At 40.9% G+C, this 21,849-nt stretch overlaps 1 protein-coding gene across 1 annotated transcript; it reads left to right on the top strand.

The window, feature by feature from the left end:
- Nucleotides 1–6,522: 6,522 nt before the first annotated feature.
- On the top strand, nucleotides 6,523–20,180 carry LOC105504801 (ubiquitin carboxyl-terminal hydrolase 46-like). The gene is made up of 4 exons (XM_011932368.1): nucleotides 6,523–6,614; nucleotides 9,071–9,268; nucleotides 12,397–12,475; nucleotides 13,388–20,180. Exons 2-4 carry the CDS (start codon nucleotides 9,072–9,074, stop codon nucleotides 13,487–13,489), a joined length of 378 nt encoding a protein of 125 aa, XP_011787758.1. The 5' UTR covers nucleotides 6,523–6,614; nucleotide 9,071; the 3' UTR covers nucleotides 13,490–20,180.
- Nucleotides 20,181–21,849: the final 1,669 nt, after the last annotated feature.

Here is a 21,849-nt window from a genome sequence, read left to right as displayed (position 1 = left end):
CCTATCAGGGTGGGACACTATCGAGGCAGGGTGGGACCCTATCTAGGCAGGGTGGGACCCTATCTAGGGCCACCTGGTGCTAACTTTTTAGGTTTTGTAAGGCCTACTAGTTTCAATATCTTTGTTTATGCAAACGAGTATAGACTTAGAAGCAGCCAGAACACATCTTGAACACTCTGCTACTTAGAAATTTCTTCCACCAGATACCCTAAATCATGTCTTTCAAATTCAGAGTCCCAGAGATCTCTCGAGCAGGGGTACAATGCTACAAATCTCTTTGCTAAAGCATAACAAGAGTGAACTTTACTTCAATTCCCAATAACTTCCTCATTTCCATCTGTGACTTCCTCAGCCTGGAATTCACTGTCCATGTCACTATCAGCATTTTGGTCACAACTATTCAAGTCTCTAGGAAGTTCCAAACTTTCCCACATCTTCCTGTCTTCTTCTGAGCCCTCCAAACTGCTCCAACCTTTGTCCGTTACCCAGTACCAAAGTTGCTTCTACATTTTCAGGTATCTTTATAGCAATGTTCCACTCTTGGTACCAATTTTCTATATTAGTCTGTTCTCACACTGTGGTAAAGACATACTGGAGACTGGGCAATTTATGGAGAATAGCGGTTTAATTGGCTCACAATTACACAGGCTATACAGGAGGAAACTTGTAATTGTGGCAGAAGGTGAAGAGGAAATGCATAATCTTCATATGGTGGCAGGAGAGAGAGAGTGAAGGGAGAAGTGCTACACACTTTTAGACAGCCAGATTTTGTGAGAACTTACTATCACAAGAACAGTAAGATAGAACTTACTATCACAAGAACAGTAAGGATCACAAGAACCCCAGTGATCAAATCACCTCCCACCAGGTCCCTCCCCCAACATTGGGAATTATAATTCAACATAAGATTTGGGTGGGGACACAGAGCCAAACAATGATCAGTTCCTGACGTTCCGGTGAAAAGAAGCCATTTTTTATTTCCTAAGGTTTTATGATCACAGGTCGTGGAAAACGTTAAGGGTGTACCATCATTAGTTTTTGATGAGGGAATGGGAGAAAGCCATTATATGCCCATTCTCCTCCTTGGTGAGAATTTGGAGTTAGGGAGGCTGGCTACTTTCCCTCTTTTCCAGGAATTACTTGAACTGTTCAGAAGGGCAGGTGGCAGTGGCTGTAGATTTGAGATCAGTCAGGTACAGTGTTAAGTGATTAGTGATAATTTCAACCTTTGGGAAACCTTGTTATAAGAAATAGAACTGAAGTTTAGGTTTCCATAATGTTTTTTCCTGGAGAAATGTGTATATTGGTTATCCATACTTGGTGAAGTCAGGCTAGAGGCACTTGGAAATGTTCAGGCTAGGGTAGGTGAGTATAAAGTAGCCTCTGAATGCCTTTTAAACATTCGACTCTGTCTTACTGCACTGTGCAGGCTGATATCTCTGAAGTGCCTCCCACTGCCTTGTTTTACATCACACCTAAACTAGACCTTGACCAACTCAGCTATACCTGCCCTAACATGTGTGTGAGATGTCACCTCTACAGCAGAAAGAGAAGCCTGCCAGGTGTTGCCACTCACCACTCAGAGTTCCATGATGGGAGAAGGACCTGCGGGAGAAAGATGCAGGGAGCAAATGATGCCAGTGGAGTCGTTAGCTTTCTCTGTCTCTGAGACAAAAGAGAAGGAAGGGTGGGCTCTTGCTTGGCCCCTTTCATGGTTTAATGTGGATTGCATTTTTGAGGATTTGTTTTTTAAACTAGAATTATGAATTTTCTTCTCTAATGTTATGTCTGCATTTCTCTTCTGATATGTTTCTTTCATTTCGATAACTTTAAAAAATAAAAAATTAAGCTAAAATGGTGGGGTTTGAATGTAAGATCTCTGGCACCTTCTTCCAGAAAGTTTTTAGGTGGTGAATTATAATGTATTTTCACTGAACTTTTGTTCCAGAGAAATGATATAAATAGTGTTTAAATTCAGGATACAGATCTGGAGAAACCATTAAGTTTGTGTGGTAGCTGAGCTATAATTCTAATATTTCAAACCTCAGTATTGTGTCTTAGGCAGAGTAAGCCATTTGTGTCATAGGAGAATACTGAGAAAGAAAGATGTTTTTTCCTTGTGAAAAGTTCAGGGCTGGCCTCAGGCAAAAACTTAAACTATGTGAAGTTTATCTTAATTATCCTTGCATGGCCTTTTTGGTTATTTTTCTCTTCCACTTGAGTGCCTTAGACCCTCCCCATGACTCCTTCCCAGAATGTCCCCTTTCTCCTCCAAATGCTCAGTGCTCTAAAACCATCTTCCCTTTCCTCTGTCTTCCTCTCATTTTAAATTCCCATTCTCCCAGTGCCGACAATATCCCCAGGTTATTGGGAAGCATTGGAGTAATGACTCTCTGCCTTTACATTGGAATTCTGGCAGCACATTGGAAGATTTAAGAACAATAATGCCTGGGTTCCACTTGGAGAGATTCTGATGTAATTGAATGGAGGGAGAGTTGGGGGTGGAGGGGTGTGGGATTGGGAATTGGGATTGTTGTTAAAGCTCGCCAGGTGATTCTAATGAGCAGCCAGGCAAGCAGGAGGAGAACCACTGCACTAGATTGTAGAATAAAACTTCCCAACTGGTGAGCCAGGGAAAATGGGTTAGATGTATTCATCTCCTCTTTTCCTGGGAGGCTGGGAGGGCCTGGCAGTGCCAGAGCCCCATGGCCAGCCATAGGAGCAGCCTCGTCAGTATATCCTACTGTGTTTCTCATGGTAGTATTACTGTGTGGATCATGACATGGAAATTATCGGGAAGTGTTGCTTGAGGATTTTTAATATCGATTTTAAATTATTGTGATGAGTGAAAAAGAAGATTTTAATTGAAAATGTATCAAAGATAGACATTAACTTGGACACGATAGCTGTGTTTATAATAAATGATAGCCTTCCCCAAAAAAAGTCTTTCTCCATTTTTTTAAGTTTTAAAATATTTGCATAAGGCTTTAGTGCCTTTTTTGTAAAAGCATGCATTTCTTATTAGATTTGTTCCCAAAGTGTATTTTCTTTCTTCTCTTTCTCTCCTTCCCTCCTTCCTTCCTTCCTTCCTGAGAACGGAGGAAAAAGTAGAACAAGGAGTTTGATCTATAACTGACTGTGAACCATCAGTTGAGATAACTCACTACTTTTGGAGCAGCCCTATATTAGTCCATTCCCACATTGCTATAAATAAATACCTGAGACGGGGTAATTTATAAAGAAAAGAGGTTTAATTGGCTCATGGTTCTGCATGGTGTTGGCATCTGTTTGGCTTCTGGGGAAGCCTCAGGAAATTTACAATTATGGCAGAAGGTGAAGGGGGAGCAGACACATCACATAACTGGAACAGAAGCCAGGGGTTGGAGGAGGGGCTAAACACTTTTAAATGGCCAGATCTCGCAAGAACTCAACCACGATGTATGACGAGGACATCACTGGGAGGATGGTGCTAAACTGTTCATGAGAATTCTGCCCCCATGATCCAGTTACCTTCTACCAGGTCCTACCTCCAACATCGGGGACTACAGTTGAATATGAGATTTGGATGGGGACACAGATCCAAACTATATCAAGCCCCAAAGTGTATTTTTAAGTAATATTTTATTGCTGCTCTGCCTCTTTTTAAAGCAATACAAAGAATTTTGTGTTTTTCTCCCAACCTCTGCTCTATGCTTTGGTAATTTATCCCAAGTGTGGGAGAGAGCAAGTGCCCCTCTGTCTTTCTCATTGAAGAGTTTCCTACACCACTGTTGCCCATTTTTGTTCTAACAGGTATAGAGCATTAACTGACAGCTACTCTGCCTCAGCATTTACTGCTGGGGTCCTTCCCTTCTCCTAACTTACCTTCATTTTCTAATTCTCAACTCATGGATGCCCTAAGAGCATTACTCTGTCAGCGACTTTCTTTGTAAAATGGGTCATTTCCACCTGTCTGGGTGTACAAATCAAATAACTTTTTGGGGAAAATAAGAATGAGTAGGAATAAATGATTCCCTGTTTGTTGCTGGCCTTTCTTTGGCTGTTGTGACCCTTTAGCTTGGTAGTACAGCTTGTCCACAGTAGACATTGGGAGGATGTGAAGCTCCGTAACGCCCATACTCACCTCCCTGCCTCTGGCTCCCTGGTTCCACTCCAGTCAATCCCATGCAGCCAAAACAAGATTCCACAGCACTTACTCAGTTGAAGTATTCGATCAGCTAAGTATGAGTTTGTTTTATATACCATGTACTTGAAATCTGAAAGTCTAGTACATTTGCATTCTAATGGCTTTCTTGCCTTTTAGCCCTCTCCAATCCCCCCTCCACCATGCTGTCAAAAGTGGAATTTCCAAAAAGCACTACCTAATGATGTCTTTTCTTTGTTGAGACTGTTGGTTAGGGTTCATGCTGGCATCTTGGTAACGTATTCCAGGCTGTGTGACTTGCTGCCTGATATGATTTGGCTGTGTCTGCACCCAAATCTCATTGAATTGTAGTAATTCCCATGTGTTAAAGGAGGGGCCAGCAGAGATAATTGAATCATGGGAGCAGTTTTTCCCATACTGTTATGGTGGTAGTGAATGAGTCTCACAAGATCTGATGGTTTTATAAATGGGAGTTCCCCTGCACATGCTCTGTCTTGCCTGCTGCCAGGTAAGACATGACTCTGCTCCTCCTTTGCCTTCTGCCGTGATTGTGAGGCCTCCCCAGCTATGTGAAACTGTGAGTTCATTAAACCTCTTTTTCTTTATAAATTACCCAGTCTCAGGTGTGTCTTTATTAGCAGCATGAGAACAGACTAATACACCGCTGCTGCTATTCCCTACCTCCAGGCCTCTGCACTGCGGTGTTCTCTCTCTGGAGTCATTGACTCTTATTCGCTTGTTCACCTGGCACACTTTCCCTCTTTCTCTGTGCTTTCTCCTGGACTTTCCACCTGCTTCTGTCTTTGTTGGTTCATTCATTCAACCAACAAATATTAATGCGTTCCATTGTGTGTCGTGCTGGGGATATAGGAATGACAAACGCACTGCCCACATAGAAGGGAGGCAAGTAATCAAATGAACAGAAGATTGGTTTCAGATGCTGGGAAGAAATAAGATGGCAATGTGATAGGGGCTGGATAGGCTTGGACAAAGTGGCCAGAGAAGTTTTCTCCAAAGAGGGGATGTTTAGGCTGAGTGCTGAACAACCATGTTAGCCAGCCATGGAAGCTTCTGGGAGGAAGCTCTCAGTGCTGAGAAAATAGCACCTGCAAACACCCTAAGGTAAGAAGAGGATATCCCAGGGCCAGTGTGACTGAAGCAGAGAGAAGGAGGCAGGGTGGATAAGTGCAGTGGAAACTGCTGGAGGGTTTCATCAGGGGAATCATATAATACTTTTTATTGAAGCTGCACTGATCGTTTCATGTTGTCAGTGGTTCATTTACACGCATCTCTGTTGAAGTGTGAACCGTATGAGGGCAGTTATTTTCTGTAGATCCCCAGAATCTAGCCAAGAGGACTGGCAGGAAACATTTGGGGACTTAATGAATGAAAGAATCCATGTTTTCTTTTGATGTGTTCTGTGTAAGTGGTAGAATCACCTAACACATTTTAAATAACATTTTATGTTTAATAAAATCTGGTCATTGTGGTACTAGGACACTCTGTGAACAAGGAAATGTCCCAGAATTTTTCAAAACTGTAGGATGTTAGTCCAGATGTTCTTTTCAGCCCTTGAAGCAGTACCACAGAAATGTTAAGTAGAATCTCGATGGCTGGAAAAGAATGAAAAACCATGACATTTAAAAAATAAAAACCATAAGTAGCAGAGTAGAACCTCAAGATAAGGCAGATACACATATGACAAACACAGTGGCTTTTGTTCTCCAAAGGAGGCAGGCAAAAGTTCATATCCTCTGGCGGGGGAGCAGTGGGGAGCAATGGTTGGTAGGAGGTGGTCGTCTGATTAATTCAGGATTTCTTTAGTTCAGTAAGAGGGCAGTTTTGTATATGGTTTAAATTTCATTATCTTTACTTTCGTGCTCTTTGAAAATATGGACTACCAGAGAAATACTGTTTTTCATTAACTACACAATAATGTCACCTTGCATATTATCTGATTTACTTTTTTGGACCTAAGTTTTAGTGTTTATGGTGAGCTTTTACTCAACAGCATTTTTCTATTATGATTTTAGTTTCTAGCTTATAGGTATTCTCCATTAAATCATGAGTTTTTTTTCTGAATCCTGTTGGAAACCCTAATTTGTATCTGCCTTTATATATCCCATAAATAAAACTATATTTGAATCTCTCATGGTAAATTCATGATTTGATGAAAAGAACATGTCTACCATCATAATGGCACCCAGTCTTCTTTTTATTTATCCTGTAGTTTCTCTTCCATCCTAGTTTTAAGTAGGATTTTTGTTTTTATTACTCCTCCCGTTTTTACTTAAAAATTACCCTACAGGTTAATTGAGGGATTTAAAACATGGTAAACCAAGTAGATTTGGACATTTTTTAAAGATGAAAATATTTTCCTCTACAGAGACTTCAGCAACACAGAAACACTGTGTAGTGAACAAAAGTATTATTGTGAAACATGCTGCAGCAAACAAGAAGCCCAGAAAAGGTAGGTAAAGATTTAGCTCAGGGTTATCTTTGTGTGGTGAGAAGGATCCAGACTGTGGGGCCCAGCAGGGTTGGCTTTGAATCGATCTCAGCTTCCTGGGCTTGTAGCCATGGAACCTTGGGGAAGTCAGTTACCCTCTTCACCAGTGAAACTGGGATAAGAACGCTGACCTTGGAGAGGACAAGTTGGAGAGTTGTCTGTCCGATTGTTTACTTATTTGTTTATTCATTCAGTCATTCAGCAAATATTTGTTGAGCCCTGCCGTGTGCCAGATACTATGCTAGATAAACAAGTAATGATTAAATGTAATCACTATTCTCTTGAGATTAAAGGTAAATTATATAAATACTTAGCAGAGTATATAACACATAGTAGACACCCAATATTATTTTTGTTTGTATTGCTTAAACATTGGGACCTCTTATTTAGAGACAGAGGTTTAAAAAATATATATCATTTCATAAGGACTCATGAGGAAATTATTAACACATCAGTTATAAGAATAGGTGATTAGAGGCTGGGCGCAATGGCTCACACCTATAATCCCAGCATTTTGGGAGGCCGAGGAAGGCCGATCATTTGAGGTCAGGAGTTTGAGACCAGCCTGGTCAACATGGCGAAACCCCGTCTCTACTAAAAATACAAAAATTAGCTGGGCGTGGTGGTGGGCGCCTATCATCCTAGCTACTCGGGAGGCTGAGGCAGGAGAATCAATTGAACCCAGGAGGCAGAGGTTGCAGTGAGCTGAGATCACACCACCGCACTGCAGCCTGGGTGACAGAGTGAGACTCCGTATTAAAAAAAAAAAAAAAAGAAAAAGAACAGGTGATAAGAAAGAAAGTTACTGAAGTTACTGCACCATCTTTTCTGCGCACCAGACAGTTACAACTCTTGGAAAATCTGGAATAACCAGTTGTTCCCCATTAATCTGCTCCTACAAGCCAGGAAAGTTGCCATTTCAGTCATCCTGCAAAGGCTTCCATGAGTTAAATCTATCTTGTCAGTGGTCTGGAGTATTCAAGGCAGCTGGCAGATGCTCAGTACTGCTGTCTAAAACCCTCAGGGGTCTAGACCTGAGGTTGAGATCATTTCTCTGCCCAGCCTTCCCAGGCGTTCACTCCAAACGTGTACACTTTTCTTTGCTGCAAAACTTGCAGATGGTTAGTCACTGTAGCAGGCAGGCCTCAAGGAGGTAGGTAGATATCTTTTGTTAGTAAAGAAGGTCACTCATGTCTGCCCGCTATCCTTATAACCTCAGTCTGCCTAAGACTGGCCTTGGGTCTTCCTTTGTGGCATTAAGATATTTTTCGTTCAGCCCTGGGGAGTTTATACATTATAATGTCATGTGTTCCCATAAAATATGGGGTTCCCCATAATTCTTATTTCTCTAGTGTTGTTTTACTTGCTTATTTGTATGAACAGGGCTTTTCCTTAATAGACTCCTTAAAACTATTCTTTTAAAATTTGTCCTTTTCACATACTATGCATTAAAAATGTATGCCAACTAAATGGCATTTACACTTATTTCAGTACATTCATGGAATGGGGGCCTGGAAGATAACTGGAAGACCCGTTATTCTAGCAGTATACTCTGCATAAACTGTTATCTTTGTGACTTTTTACTGAGGAATGTTAACGATCACCTAGTATGTTTATATAAGTTTGGGAAGTCCAACATCAAACAACAGAACAATTCCTTTACTGCAGGATTTCTCAAAATCTTCAGTGTGGTAATGTACACTTAGGATCTTCAAAGCAGAAAGTAGCATCGTCCAAACTTACTTAGCCACAGAAACATCACATCTGTTAACATCTCCAGTGCTCTCATGCACCCAGTTTGTGAAATGTAGCCCTAAACCAACCCCTGCATTTTATAAATGAGGAAACTGAGAGCTAGAGAAGGGAAGTGACTTGCTCAAGATCACAAGGGTCGGAATGAGAGTGAGCCTGGCACGCTTGGTGTCCGAATGCCCAAGAGTGTGTGTCAGAAGCATCCATCCTCCTGCCAGTCCTCGGAACCTGTAAGTCCAGCAGTCGGCACCATCTACCTTGTCCTCCTCCCATCTTCCTGTTCTCAAAAGCTCTCAACCCTCTTCCCTATCATCTGAGGGGGTAGACTGTCCAAGTATCATTTCTCTCTGGAAGGCACAGGGCAGTGGTGGAGAACAATTGCACAACCTATTTTTATTTGTACAAAAATTCTGAAACATCTCCTCTCAACAAATAGACACACACCGTTGTACATTTCTCCTGCTGGGATGCTCCTGGGAGCCAGGGATGTAGGTTAAGGCAGCTCTATATAAGCCAACATACTTTTATCCTTGGAAACTGTTTGGTTGTTTGCTGGTTTGAAGTTGGATAGAACTTCCTCCTGTTCTGTTTGTGCAGATGACAGTGTGTTCTCTTCCCCTGATAGGTGTTGGGTACAACTGATTTTCTATTTCGTGGTTTCTTAGGATGAGGGTAAAAAAGCTGCCCATGATCTTGGCCCTGCACCTAAAGCGGTTCAAGTACATGGAGCAGCTGCACAGATACACCAAGCTGTCTTACCGTGTGGTCTTCCCTCTGGAACTCCGGCTCTTCAACACCTCCAGTGATGCGGTGAACTTGGACCGCATGTATGACCTGGTTGCTGTGGTCGTTCACTGTGGCAGGTAAGGGCAGGAATGGAAGCAGACATACAGGGTACGTGTAAGGGTTGCCCCTTCGCTGAAGCATACCCAGCTGCACCTTTCCTGGGCCGGGGCACTCAGTACTTTTGGGATATCTTCCAAACTCTTACTGATCATCACAAAAAGTATGTAAACATGCCTGCAGACACATAAAACAAAGAGCATTCCAATAATGAAAATCTAAATGTTCTATCATTAGAGAAATCACTTAATAAATCTCCTTTGCATGGAAATGATGTTTATGAGGAATTTGAAATAACATGGAGAAATGTCTATGCTATGATTTTAATTTTTAAAAAGCCAAGTTGCATTTATAGTATGATCTCAAAAGTATTTTAAGATGTATAAATAAAGACTGGAAGCAGTGGATCAAATTTAATATTTTTTTGGCACTTTGAGTGATTAAAAATATATTCTCAAAAAATATTCTTTGTTATTTTTGTTCTTTCCCCAACATTCTGTAATAAGTATATAATCAGAAAAAAGATAAGAGAGAGAAGGCCTCTAGATATGGAAAGGCAAAGCATTTTGCCGAAATTCCTTTGAGCAGATATTTTTTATTCCATAATTTGGTATAAGGAAAGAAAAATATATTGAAAATTCACCCCTGTTTGTTATTCTTTGCCCAGCTGGGACAGGTATATGTTCTGTCTTGGGAGTAGGCACAGCTTTCCCCCGCCCTTGTAGGTTTTAGATTGGGGCATGTCACAGAGTAAGAGTCTTTCTCCACCATCTGCTAAAATTGGATTATGGTGAACACACCACTACCAGGAGACTACCATTGCCACGCGCAGGAATAGATTGATATATTTTTAATTGTGTACTAGGGTAGATGGCATCAGAAACTGTAACTTCACATCTGAACCACCCCATATTTTATCCTGCATGTATTAACTTTAAGTCACTGGATGTTTTCTTATATTCTCAGTAAAATGATATTTATTGGCTAGTTATATGCCAGTTTTGTGGTGTTCTCCCTAAAGAAGAGCTGTTATTCTTTTGAAGAACACAGAGTTCCAGTGACCTGGAACCTAGCCTTGAGCACTGGGTGAGGCCTCACATTGGTGCAGGGTTCAGGAAGGTCTTAAGGCAGGCAGAGCCTGGGACCTGGTGGGCATTGTGGCTAAAGTGGGTGGCAGGGGTGGTGTGAACAGGAGGGCCCCTTGCACAGGGTACGCAGGACTTTCAATGTGGGTCTCTGTGGGTGCCCAATTCAAATCCTTGGGAGGACTGGCAGAGACCCAGGTGAGGGAACTGGACGTCCAGTGGGAGGTTGGATTCTCTAAGATCAGTTTCTCTAATGTGAGCACAAGGTCAGAAGAGCCCTGGTAGCAGAAATCAGTTGGTGCCAAGTCATGCATGCCACTAACTAGGATTCTTCAAACTCCTCCCCACAGAAGTAGCATTGTTCTATGTGGAGCAGGGTTGGCCTATGCATGCGGATTGGGTGGCTTCCAGGTAGTACTGGAAAGCTTTGAGGTTAGGGAGCTGGGCCTGCCTTCCCTTCCATGCCAGGAAGGCAGGCCCACAGTTGCAACAGGTGCATAGCCTCATGCATTGATTTCTGCTGCAAGTTTTTTTTTAAGCTCATATTTTCTGGGTTCCATGCCAGGATCTGAAGATAGAGTAACAAAAAGACACACAGCGCAGGGGCCCGCCCTCACAAAACTTATAATCTATCTGGAAAGACTGATAATGAACAAGTAAACACACTGCCCTGCTACCTCAAAAACCAAACCACTGCAAGATAATTTGATTTTGATCAGTGCTATCAGGAATAAACAGGGAGATGAGTGAGTGATGGGAAATACCACTTCAGGTGAGGTGGTCAGCAGAGATTTATCTGGGGAAGTGACATTTGAGCTGAGGGCTAAAAAGAATGCAGTTGGGGGAGGATTATCTCTGGCAGAGTTTACAGCAATGCAAAGGCCCGTAATGTGAAGGGGGTGGCGTGTGAGAGGAGCCTGATGGGCTGCAGCTCAGAGGGAAAGGGAGACAGTAGCTGGAGGAGGCTGGAGAAAGGGCAGGAACAGATCATTGGCATCATCTTGTGTTGAAAGAGGGTAAACAAAGGGGAAAGTTTGGCTTTTTCAACTTTAACAGTGCGTTAAAAAACAGTTTTAGGTTTAGGATTAAAATCTCCTCACTCGTGCAAATCTAACCTAACTATATAGTGACAACTGCTTAGTTGTCCTTTCTGCTTTTTTCCATATAACATAGTATATGGCTTTTTAACACGTTACTATGCTTATTGGTTTGTTAATGTCTTTCTAAAGCACAGATCATGCAACTCCTTAAAATTCCCATTTCTTCCTGGCTTGCTCGAAGCAAAGCCTAAAATCTTACCTGCGATTCCTACACCTGCCCCTCAGCCCCCTCCAGTCTTCCCCTCCTCACTCACTCTGCTGCTCTGGCCTCCTTTGGCCTCTCTGCTGTTCCTGAAGACACCAAGTGCTACTCACCCACCCCAGGCGTTTGCACTTGCTATTCCCTATTTCTGAAACTTCCATCCCAGAGTCACATGGCTTCTCCCCACGCCCTGACCCCAACCCCACCCCTACCCCTACCCCTGCCATTTCCTTCAGGGAAATTTCCTTCTGCTCACATTATCAAAGTGGCCTCCCTTCACTTTCCATCAAATATTACCTCCTCCCATCACTCATATCCCATTAACCTGCTTCATCCTTCTCCGTGACATTTCTCACCACTTGACATACATTTATAAGTTTAGTTTGTGTATTGCCAATCTAGCCCCTACCCCAAGTCCCAAGTAAGTGAGGTCTTTGTTTTGTTCACTGCTTCTTCCCCTGACAGCTAGAATAGGGCCTGGCACAGAATAGGTGGAGAGTAATTTTTGTTAATATTTACTGAATTTGAGTGTCTGTTTTTGCTGCTAGATTATGAGTCCTTAGAAGACATCTCTTCTGTCCACTTTTGTATTCCCATGTCCAGCATAGTGTCGTGAACATAGGCATGAACTATATTCCAAGTTCTTTATGCTGATGACATAGTTTGTTTCCCAGAGAATCACTGCTTATAAAGAGCTAAGTAGAGTTTTATAAAGAGATAAATGTTAACTTGCTGAATTTCTTTTATTTGTTCTTTTCCAGTGGTCCTAATCGTGGGCATTATATCACTATCGTGAAAAGTCACGGCTTCTGGCTTTTATTTGATGATGACATTGTAGAGGTTGGTTCGCAGATTATTCTCCAGTAGTCATAGAGCATCAATAGTATTTCAGGGAATGTATATGTATAGATGTTTTCTAAAATAGGCCTGTTTCCCCATAATGTAATTTGAAAACAACTTAAATTTCTATTCAAAACCAAATTCTGCTAATCCCCATGCTCCATGGAAAGGGAGAAGGGGTGTGATCACGGATTCACCGACGAGTGTTCTCTACGGTTCAGCTATAGACACGGGATCTCTCTATCTGTGCCACCGTAAATCATACTTAAGTATAAGTCTTGTTTCCTATCATGACTAAAGCCCCCTCTGATACAGGGCAAACAATAGACTTCAAAGTTCTATTAAAATTATTTTATTATAACAAATTTTTCTTGTATCGATTATTGTTTAAAATATTTTTTTCAGTCTGTTGGATCTGGAAATCTTTATTTTACACCAATACATTCTATGTATTGATGTTGTTATAAAAGAATACTAGCTGGAATGAATTCTACACTCAAAGACATGATCTATTTTAACCCACTAGGGTAGCAGTTTTAGCAGAATAACACTAAAAGAATAACACTAAAAGTGGAATAACACTAAACTCTGGTGGCCGGAAAGACTTAAGGCTATTTCCAGGACCCATCAGTTTACCATTTGGGAGATGTCTTGTCTTGTTCTTCAAAGAGTGCCCACACAGGGTTGCTAATGCATGAAGGCGTTGCCTACTTTCCCAGAGATGTACAATTTATGTGATGATGTCCTTCAGCCAAGTCTGTGGAATTCTCCATTTGCTATTGAAAGTTCCTAATCATGATTTCATAACAAATTGTCCTCCTTGCATTTTAATATATATTCCATTAGTTTTTATCTCCTTTCCCCAGAAATCATATTATATAATTGTATTGTTTTCTTTCTCCTTTATTGCAGAAAATAGATGCTCAAGCTATTGAAGAATTCTATGGCCTGACATCAGATATATCAAAAAATTCAGAATCTGGATATATTTTATTCTATCAGTCAAGAGAGTAACTTAAAGAACTGTGGAACTGAGTCAAGTAGGGGAAAATGTTCAAAGCACTATTACCTGGTTTCTCTGCAGTCTTTCTTCTTCCCCAGTGGCCCACTAATGGTATCACTCTTGAGTCTCAGTGGTCTGGCCGAGTTAGACTCTCTCCTTTTGTGTTTTTACATGCAGCACTACTCTTGGTTTTATTTCAGTCTGACATAGAGTTAACTGCAATCAGATTGTAGTCTGATTTATATGAATAACAGTTGCTAATTTTAGGACTGGGTGAAAGCTATGCCATTCATTATGTCTGGCTGTATTAGAATGACATTTCCTATGAATGTCTATGGTCTATTTTAGGTGTTTGCTAAACTTCTGTGGCTTCCAGGGTCTTCTTACAATGCATTCCTTTAACTTGTCCCTGGAAGCATTGCTACCCATTTTCAGCTTCTCTGCCTCTTTTCTGATAAAAGGACAGAAGAATTGGGTAGATATTCACCTTTTAGAGGTGAAACTATAGCTTTAAGTTTGTGCAAGTGAAAATGTTGAAAAGTGAGTAACCTCGATACTAAAATCATCCTTCACATGAAACAGGGTGAAGAGAAGCTGTCCGCGGTGGGTGGTGTTGGCTGGCATTGGCACTAGGCTGTGCTGACCTAGCCATTAGAATTCCAGGAGCTAAGAAGGCTCAGGGCAGGCAAAGCCAAGAGGGGGAAGTTTTTGTGGACAATGAAAAGTTATTTTCATACCTTTCTACCAAAACCCAAGTTTCAGGAAAATAACTCTATGTTGTTTATTTTCAGTGACACTTCTGTAAGGCCCTGTGAGTTGTATTTATCCTATATCGGGCACTGCTAAGCTTTTCAAGGTATCTTTCCAATCCTGCTGATGTGTCACAGTCAGTGACTGCAGGGCTGGCAAACCTCCCCTTAGCCAGTCAGCACGGCATTGTTCCTTATCAGGAGTAACAAAGGTACTGCATCTTTCCAGCCATAAGCACATTGTACAACTTAACTTTTTAACATAGTCCGTCTGTTTACTGAGGCACTGGCAAGTCCCAGGGCTGATACAGAACCTTCCCTAGAGGGAATACCAGAGTTAGGTGGGTATGAAGGTGGCTCAAAGGAAGTGTCCGTGGGCAGGGGGAGGAATGAACAAAATGGCGCTGTTTCTTTGGCTCAGACTCCTAAAATGCTTGACAAGACAGAATTTTTTTGGAAGAACCTCATCTCACTATAGTTACTTTTTTCACTTTTGTTATATATGTATTTATTAGAGCATTTGAATATTGGTACCTTTAATTAAAAGGGTCGTTTGGTGTTTTGCCGTTGAGCTGGTTTTTGAGTCTTAGATCTTGGCTTCCTTTGGAGGTCACGTAACTTCCATACACTATAATAAACTGTGAACATATTTTTGTTACCTAATGCATCCGCTAATGAACATGCAAACTTTGGGCATAATGTGAACTGAAATTGAAATGGAAAATGTTAGTGGCCATTTTGCAACAATGAAGAGGATAGCACTTTATCTAGATGAAAACTGGATTTCTTATCTTTGAAATATCTTGAACTGTTTATTGCTCAGAACTTAAGTAAGCATGCCAACATTTCATTTGTTTATGCTTGAAGTGAAATGTTTTACTTTTCACTGGAGGAGACAAAACAGGGTGATCTTCATGTTGTTGTTTTATACAGTGATGGAAATGTACCTTGCCTTGTTTAGAGGCAATTTCACATTTATAAGCATTGTTTTTCTCTCCATGAAACTTATGCAGTGATCACTACCTGGAAGGTGAGTCTTTGTCTCCTTTTAAGGAGAGGCACTTTCCGACTGAAGGTGATTAATGTAGGAAAATGTTTGTACTACATAGAATCCATATATTTGACTGCAAGTTACAAAGTTTTAAGAAAATGATGGTTGGCCTCTAATATATTGGAACTGATTCATAAGAAAAACTATTAAAATTATCTTTGAAACAACTGTTGAAACTAATTTATTAGAAAAAATACTTCGATTGGAAGCCTGTAGAAGTAATGTTTAAATGCTCAGTCATAAGTTCAGGATATTTCTTTTCTATTTGGTTGTGCAAAATGTTTTTCCCAGTGATTTAATCGAAGTAATTCCTTTTAATAGAAAGAGTCAGTTAAAATTCAGCATTCATGGATAGATTTTTAGAACGAAAAAGGGTAAGTAAGGGAAAATATTGCAAAGACATTAAAACAGTTGTATGGTGCAGAAAAAGAAGATTGGAAAAAGACCAAAACACACTTCTCCAGCAACACTCCATCAGCTTTTTAAAATTTAGAGCTATCTGCTAATTTTTTCACTTTTCCTCCTCAATAAATGAAACAAACACTAGGCAGCTACAAGTTTTTCCCAATCATGTATCTTTATGGAAAGACAGTAACATGCAAACACTTTTAGTTTATATCCCTCATTCGTAGTGTAAAACAGGAAATGGTGTGGGAGATGTGAGACCATTCTGAGGTCAGCAATAGCCCAAAGGCTCCTCAGTATTCCCTCCAATGGCCAAGGATTTCCTGTGTCATCTGCAGAAGTGAGTAGGCCTGCTGTATTTCTTTTAACTGCTGGGTGTTACAAAATAAGTTACAGTGTTTTACACTTAAAAAAAAAAAAGCAGAAGGAACATTTGCTTTATTGGTTACTTACTAGTTTAGCCTCTAGATTATGGCACAAAAAATGCTAAAAAATCGTGTGTTTAAAAGTAAATGTTGGTAAAATGCTGGCATCAAGTCCTATTGTGTTGGTGCATTTTCCCTTCTATGGTCGTAGGAAATGTACTGGTCTGAAGAGAGTGAGGCACAACGTAAGCAGGGCATTAGTTTGAATAGGAAGTCAGTCATATTTGGTTTTATGGCCTGGTATATTTTGGATTTAAGATAAAATGGGGAAAAAAATGTCAGAAATGGTCCCTATGCATTTATTTTCATGGATACCCTTAATTTCATGGGCATGCCGAATAATGATCTATGTTCTAACTGGAGCTTAGGGCTTATTTTAGATATTGGAGTGTAGCTTTATTACAGATGGATTTTATCTTTCAACATTGCATTTTGATCAACTTTGTATATTCATGTGTATTAAAATATTGTGCACTAAATGTTTTGCCCTTGTTTGCTGTTATATGGTCAAGGCATTTATCAGCACTATTGTAATGAACTCATGTAAATGGCATGGGTCAGGGAAAATTATTTCCTACTTTTCTGCCTAATTAAATTTCTGTTTTCCAGTATTACATTAATTTATTTTTGGCTTCCATTTCTGTGTAACCAAAATAGTTACTGTATTTGTGTGGCATTCCTATTATTTTGTTGCTAAAAATATTGTAGTTTTTATTTAAAATAATCTGTACCTTAATTTTTAAAAATGTAACCAATTCAAGCACTTTAAGCAATAATGTCAATCTTGTGAAATTTTAATCAGTTTAACACCCTGCCTCTAAAATTGTTTGCAAAAAATAAATAAATGAATAAAATGGAAATTCTCTTTCTAGAGAATTATATCTGGTTAATGCTACACACATGGACTTAAAATCATTTTTATAAAGTGTGAGTCAGTGGTAAGTCTTATGTCCAAGTAATTATTACAAACTTAATTTTGAAGCACTGGAAATGTACAGAACATTCTGGTCACTGTAATATATAAAGGCAGCGTTACTCTCAAGGTTGATAAAAATCAATGTTCTGGAGATAACTCATCACTTTTTTGAGTGAAAAAGATCAACAGAATTTAATTCAGGGAACAGTATCTGGAGAATAGCAAATTGAGAATATCAGTGAAAAGAAGTTAGGGATAGTTAACTAGGCATCACAGTGAATTTCTTTTTGGGGACTTTGCATATAAAATCCTCTTAACCAGTTATGAAATGAAAGATCCATTCCTCAAATAAGGAGGCAGCCTACAGCATCTGGTTTCTAGGAAGGAGTAGGAGTGTAGTTGGTCCCTGGTGTCCTGATAGCCAGCTGACTTCTGGGCTTGTTTCTGAGCCACGGGGAACCCCCAGCTTCAGAAATCCTCAGGTGGGTTCACACCACTCCCTGCCCCAGAAGGGGGGCAGGCACAGGTCCATGCCATGTGGCCTCAGTGAAGCCTACAGTAATCATGGGTAGGGCTGCTTTTCCGCATCAGTCACCCAGGGCATCTGTGGGTGGACAGATTGTCATCTGAATATATGCTTGGGTCCATTTATGGGAATAAAACCTCACAGACCAAGAGCAGGGAATGTGCCAGTAAGTGTTGAGTCTCCCAGCTGCTGTCCATCTTCTCAGGGCAGTGCAGTTGAACCTGACTGAGCTGAAACAAAGACTGTTGGGAAAGTCACTTCTGTCTGCCATGAAGGCCAAAGGAAGAGAAGATCTTCTTGGGAATGTGTTTTTCTTTCCTAGGCCTCACTTTGTCAGTGGGATTTATAGGATAGGCCTGTCACTACCAAGGTGACACAAATTCTAGAGAATGTATTTTCCCATTTCTTCAAATTTCCTTTCCTCTCTTTGTATTGATACTTAAAATACCTTTACTAAAAAAATCAAGTGTTCCATTGCCATTGCCTTGTATTTACATGAAGATAAAAATATTTGCTAAGTCATTGTATTTGCCCATTCTGGCAGTGCTGTAAAGACATACCTGAGACTGGGTCATTTACGAAGAAAAGAGGTTTAATTGACTCGTGGTTCTATGGGCTGTATAGGCTTCTGTTTTGGGGGAGGCCTCAGGAAACTTAAAATCACAGCAGAAAGCAAAGGGAAAGCAAGCCCATCTTACGTGGCAGGAGCAAGAGGAAAAGAACAAAGCGGGAGGGATTACACACTTTTCTTTCTTTTTTTTTTTTTTTAAGATGGAGTCTCACTGTCACCCAGGCTGGAGTGCACTGTTGTGATCTCAGCTCACTGCAACCTCTGCCTCCCAAGTTCAAGCGATTCTCCTGCCTCAGCCTCCTAAGTAGGTGGGACTACAGGCATGTGCCACTATACTCGGGTAATTTTTGTGTTTTCAGTAGAGACAAAGTTTCCCCACATTGGCCAAGCTGGTCTGGAACTCCTGACTTCAGGTGCCTCAGCCTCCCAAAGTGCTGGGATTACAGGCATGAGCCACCTTGCTCGGCTGGAGTTACACACTTTTAAACAGACAGATCTTGTGAGAACTCAGTCACGAGGCAGTACTAGGGGAATGGTGCTAAATCACCTATGAGTCAGTCACCTCCCACCAGGCCCCGTCTCCAGCACTGAGGATTACAATTCAACATGAGATTTGGGTGGAGACACAGCCAAACCATATCAGTCATTTTTCTTTTACTGAGGGAAAATTTTGGTTGTGGGGTTAGTACTAAAGATAGCCCATGTAGACTTTTTGTGAAGATGCCCCAGGTGGAGAGATTTTTAATTAGGCATTTGTTTGGCAACTATTACATTCTAGGCATTGTGACAGGAGTTGGCAGATAAAAAGGTGACACAGATTGGGTCCCTCTTACAGACTCATTTTTTGTCTCAGGAAAGTCTGGATGAGAAAGAAATTTAAGTTGTGGAAATAACACTTGCTCGGGAAACTCCTTGCAGTTCAGCACAGTTTGGTATTCAGCCCCAGCCTCACCATGCAGGTGGCACTGTTGGATGAAGCCACCTCATCCTTTTTCCTGGGAGCCCCACGCTCTTCCCAGCCTGCCTTCCAGCTCAGGGACAACACATTTTGAAAAAAAAAAAGTATAAATCGGTTATGTTGCAGCAATGAACTTCACGTTTTGCCTCTTCTCATGTTAAAAGAGCCAGTATCATGAAAGCCTCAACAGTGGGCTTTATGAATCAAGTATCTGTTATTTCTAAACAATCTGTTTACGTTATGACTAAATAATTAGAGCCTACGTAGACTTACCAAAATAAGATAGGGCATAAGTGGTTTATTGGTGCATCAACCTTTGTTTGCTTTTTAAGGTTCCTTTATGTTTTAAAGTGATTTGAACAAAAGACATTAGGAGCTTACAAAGAAAAAGTAACTTCATTTTGGCTATCAGATAACAGAGTCAGAAATGACGTTAGATTGTGTAGAAAAGACTTCTAATTGTGTGCTTAATTCCCACATGATTATAATAAACTATGTATTAACCTTGGTGGGGTGGTACTCAGGTTGTCAATTACACGGATGCATCTTTCACTTTTTTCTCTCCCAAGAGTGAGAGAAAGAGTGAGGTCGTGCTTAAGGCAGTGTGGAATTCTATAGAAGCTCTTCATGGAAAAGGAGTTCAGGCACTTGTGTTTAGATTGCATCTGATTCTGTTCTTACTTCCTCTCAGCATAAGGGAGCTTTGAAAAGAAAACGGAGACTTGTATCCGACTTGGCTAGAAGCAAAATAATTTGATCATTGGAGCCACCATTTCTATGTATTTGATCAAGTCCTCCTCAGGAATCCAATACAGCTGTATTCATATTTCACTCTCTCTTCATGGACCTTGCTGGAAAGAACATTCTGTGCTAAGAAAATGGAAAATAAATGCGAGAAAACTTTAAGAGTGAGCCTTCATGTCTCCTGCAGCAGGTGATATCTCTGTACTTTAGAGCTTGTCTCCAGGTTGAGAATTACCTGTTTTCCACTCTGAGGAGATTAGAAAGATAATTTTTTAATGGGTTATAAAACTTATGTGAAGAAGATTGACCTCCACCTCTCCTGTGAAATAAATTGTTTGAAAACTCTTTGAAGAGAAATGGCTTCGGTATATTGTTCTATCTGTGCTACCCCAAAGCCCGGAGAACAAATATTAAGTATAAATTGCTAGGCTAAGTATGTCATATGTGCCAGCTTCGACATGTAAACCAAAGAAAAGGACTGAGCCAAGTCTCAATCAATGTACAGGTTATTTTGCCAAAGTTGAAGATACACCAGGGAAAAGAGACGCAAGCCACAGTATGATCTATGGCCCCTGCTTTTTACAAAGAGGAATCTGAGGGCTTCAGTATTTAAAGGGGAAAAGTAGGCAGGAGGAGGAAGGAGGAAAGAAAAAAAAAAGAGGGACAGTATGGTCATATTCTTAGGAGGCTTTGATTCACACTCACTGAATCCACATGCTGCGTGTGGAAAGGAATAGGTAGAGGAACAGTAAATTATGTATGCCTCCTACTCAGTAAAACTACACTTTACAAAAGATAAACAGAATAGAAGAAGAAGTCAAATATGCATTTATCTCAAGGTGGGCAGTGGGGATGATTTCTATTCTCCTCTTGTCCCATATTGCAGGAGGCCACCTGGGGAGACATGGCCTCTTTTTGCTATCTGTTTAGGAACAAAAGGAAAGACAGTTTTCTGTGACCCAGCTTCCAAGCTTAACTTTTTTCTTTGGTATAGTGAGTTTGGGGTCCCGAGATGTTCTTTTCCTTTCACAGATGTATGAGACTTCAGCAGAAGGGTGAAGGCTGTAGAATGGAGAGAAAACTCTCTTCCTGCATGGCTAATGATTGACTTGGTCTTTTAACTGATTATGTCATCTGAGGAGTCTGTGAAGGTTTATGGAGAATGAATTCACCATAGAACCTCCCCTCAGATGGAAATGTATACACAATGTAGAAGAATAAGGGGCTGTGAGTCTCAGGAGTAAGAGGAGGGGAATAAGGTTAAGACTCCTGGTACTGCTTAGCTTCTAGTCTTGGGTCTTGCCACAACACCTGCCCAACACGTGTGTGTGTGTGCTTTGCAAGGTTAGCTGGGACCCAGGTAAACCCCACTTTGTCCCTCGCTGACAGGAAACCTACACATTCTCTGCCCTCTCTGTTGTTTCCCTGACCTCGCTCTCCCATGGAATTTTAGATTCAATTCAATGGAGTTGAGGTTCCAGTGTGGGTTGGTCACCAGCCGATGCCATCCCCCTAGCGTATGGGAAAGCAAAGGATCAGGAGACATGAGATCCTAGTTCAGTCCTGGCCTTTGCTTCCTGGTTTGCCTAACTCAGATGTTAGACATAGTATTGGGGTAGGATGCTAATGAGTGGTAGCTGGTGGAGGGGCCATTTTCCACAGAAGTCCCCAAGGGGGAGAGACCAATTGGCAACACAGTGGAAAGTATATCATATTAGCTACTTAAATCATAAATAGTTCTGGGAAATAGGCTCTACTGTTTTATTTATTCCCCACAACATTTCCTAACATTTCCTAGGCATGAAATACGACCCTGAAGACGTGAGAAAAACAAGCATCCCCTGACAGCCAGGGGCTAGCCTGAGACAGCCACCCTCTGATGTTGTCAGGAGCCATCCTGGCGCTCATCGCTGGGCTGTGGTGTTTCTTGTTTGACGTAAATCGCACAGAACACCAGCCTTAGACAAGGCATGACTGTGATGAAGTGAGATGAAAAACAAGACCACTTCATAATTTCATCCTAGCA

This window comes from Colobus angolensis, unplaced genomic scaffold (genome assembly GCF_000951035.1).
Source record: "Colobus angolensis palliatus isolate OR3802 unplaced genomic scaffold, Cang.pa_1.0 Scaffold957, whole genome shotgun sequence".
NCBI classification, from domain to species: domain Eukaryota; kingdom Metazoa; phylum Chordata; class Mammalia; order Primates; family Cercopithecidae; genus Colobus; species Colobus angolensis.
This window is presented reverse-complemented; position numbering and strand designations above follow the sequence as displayed.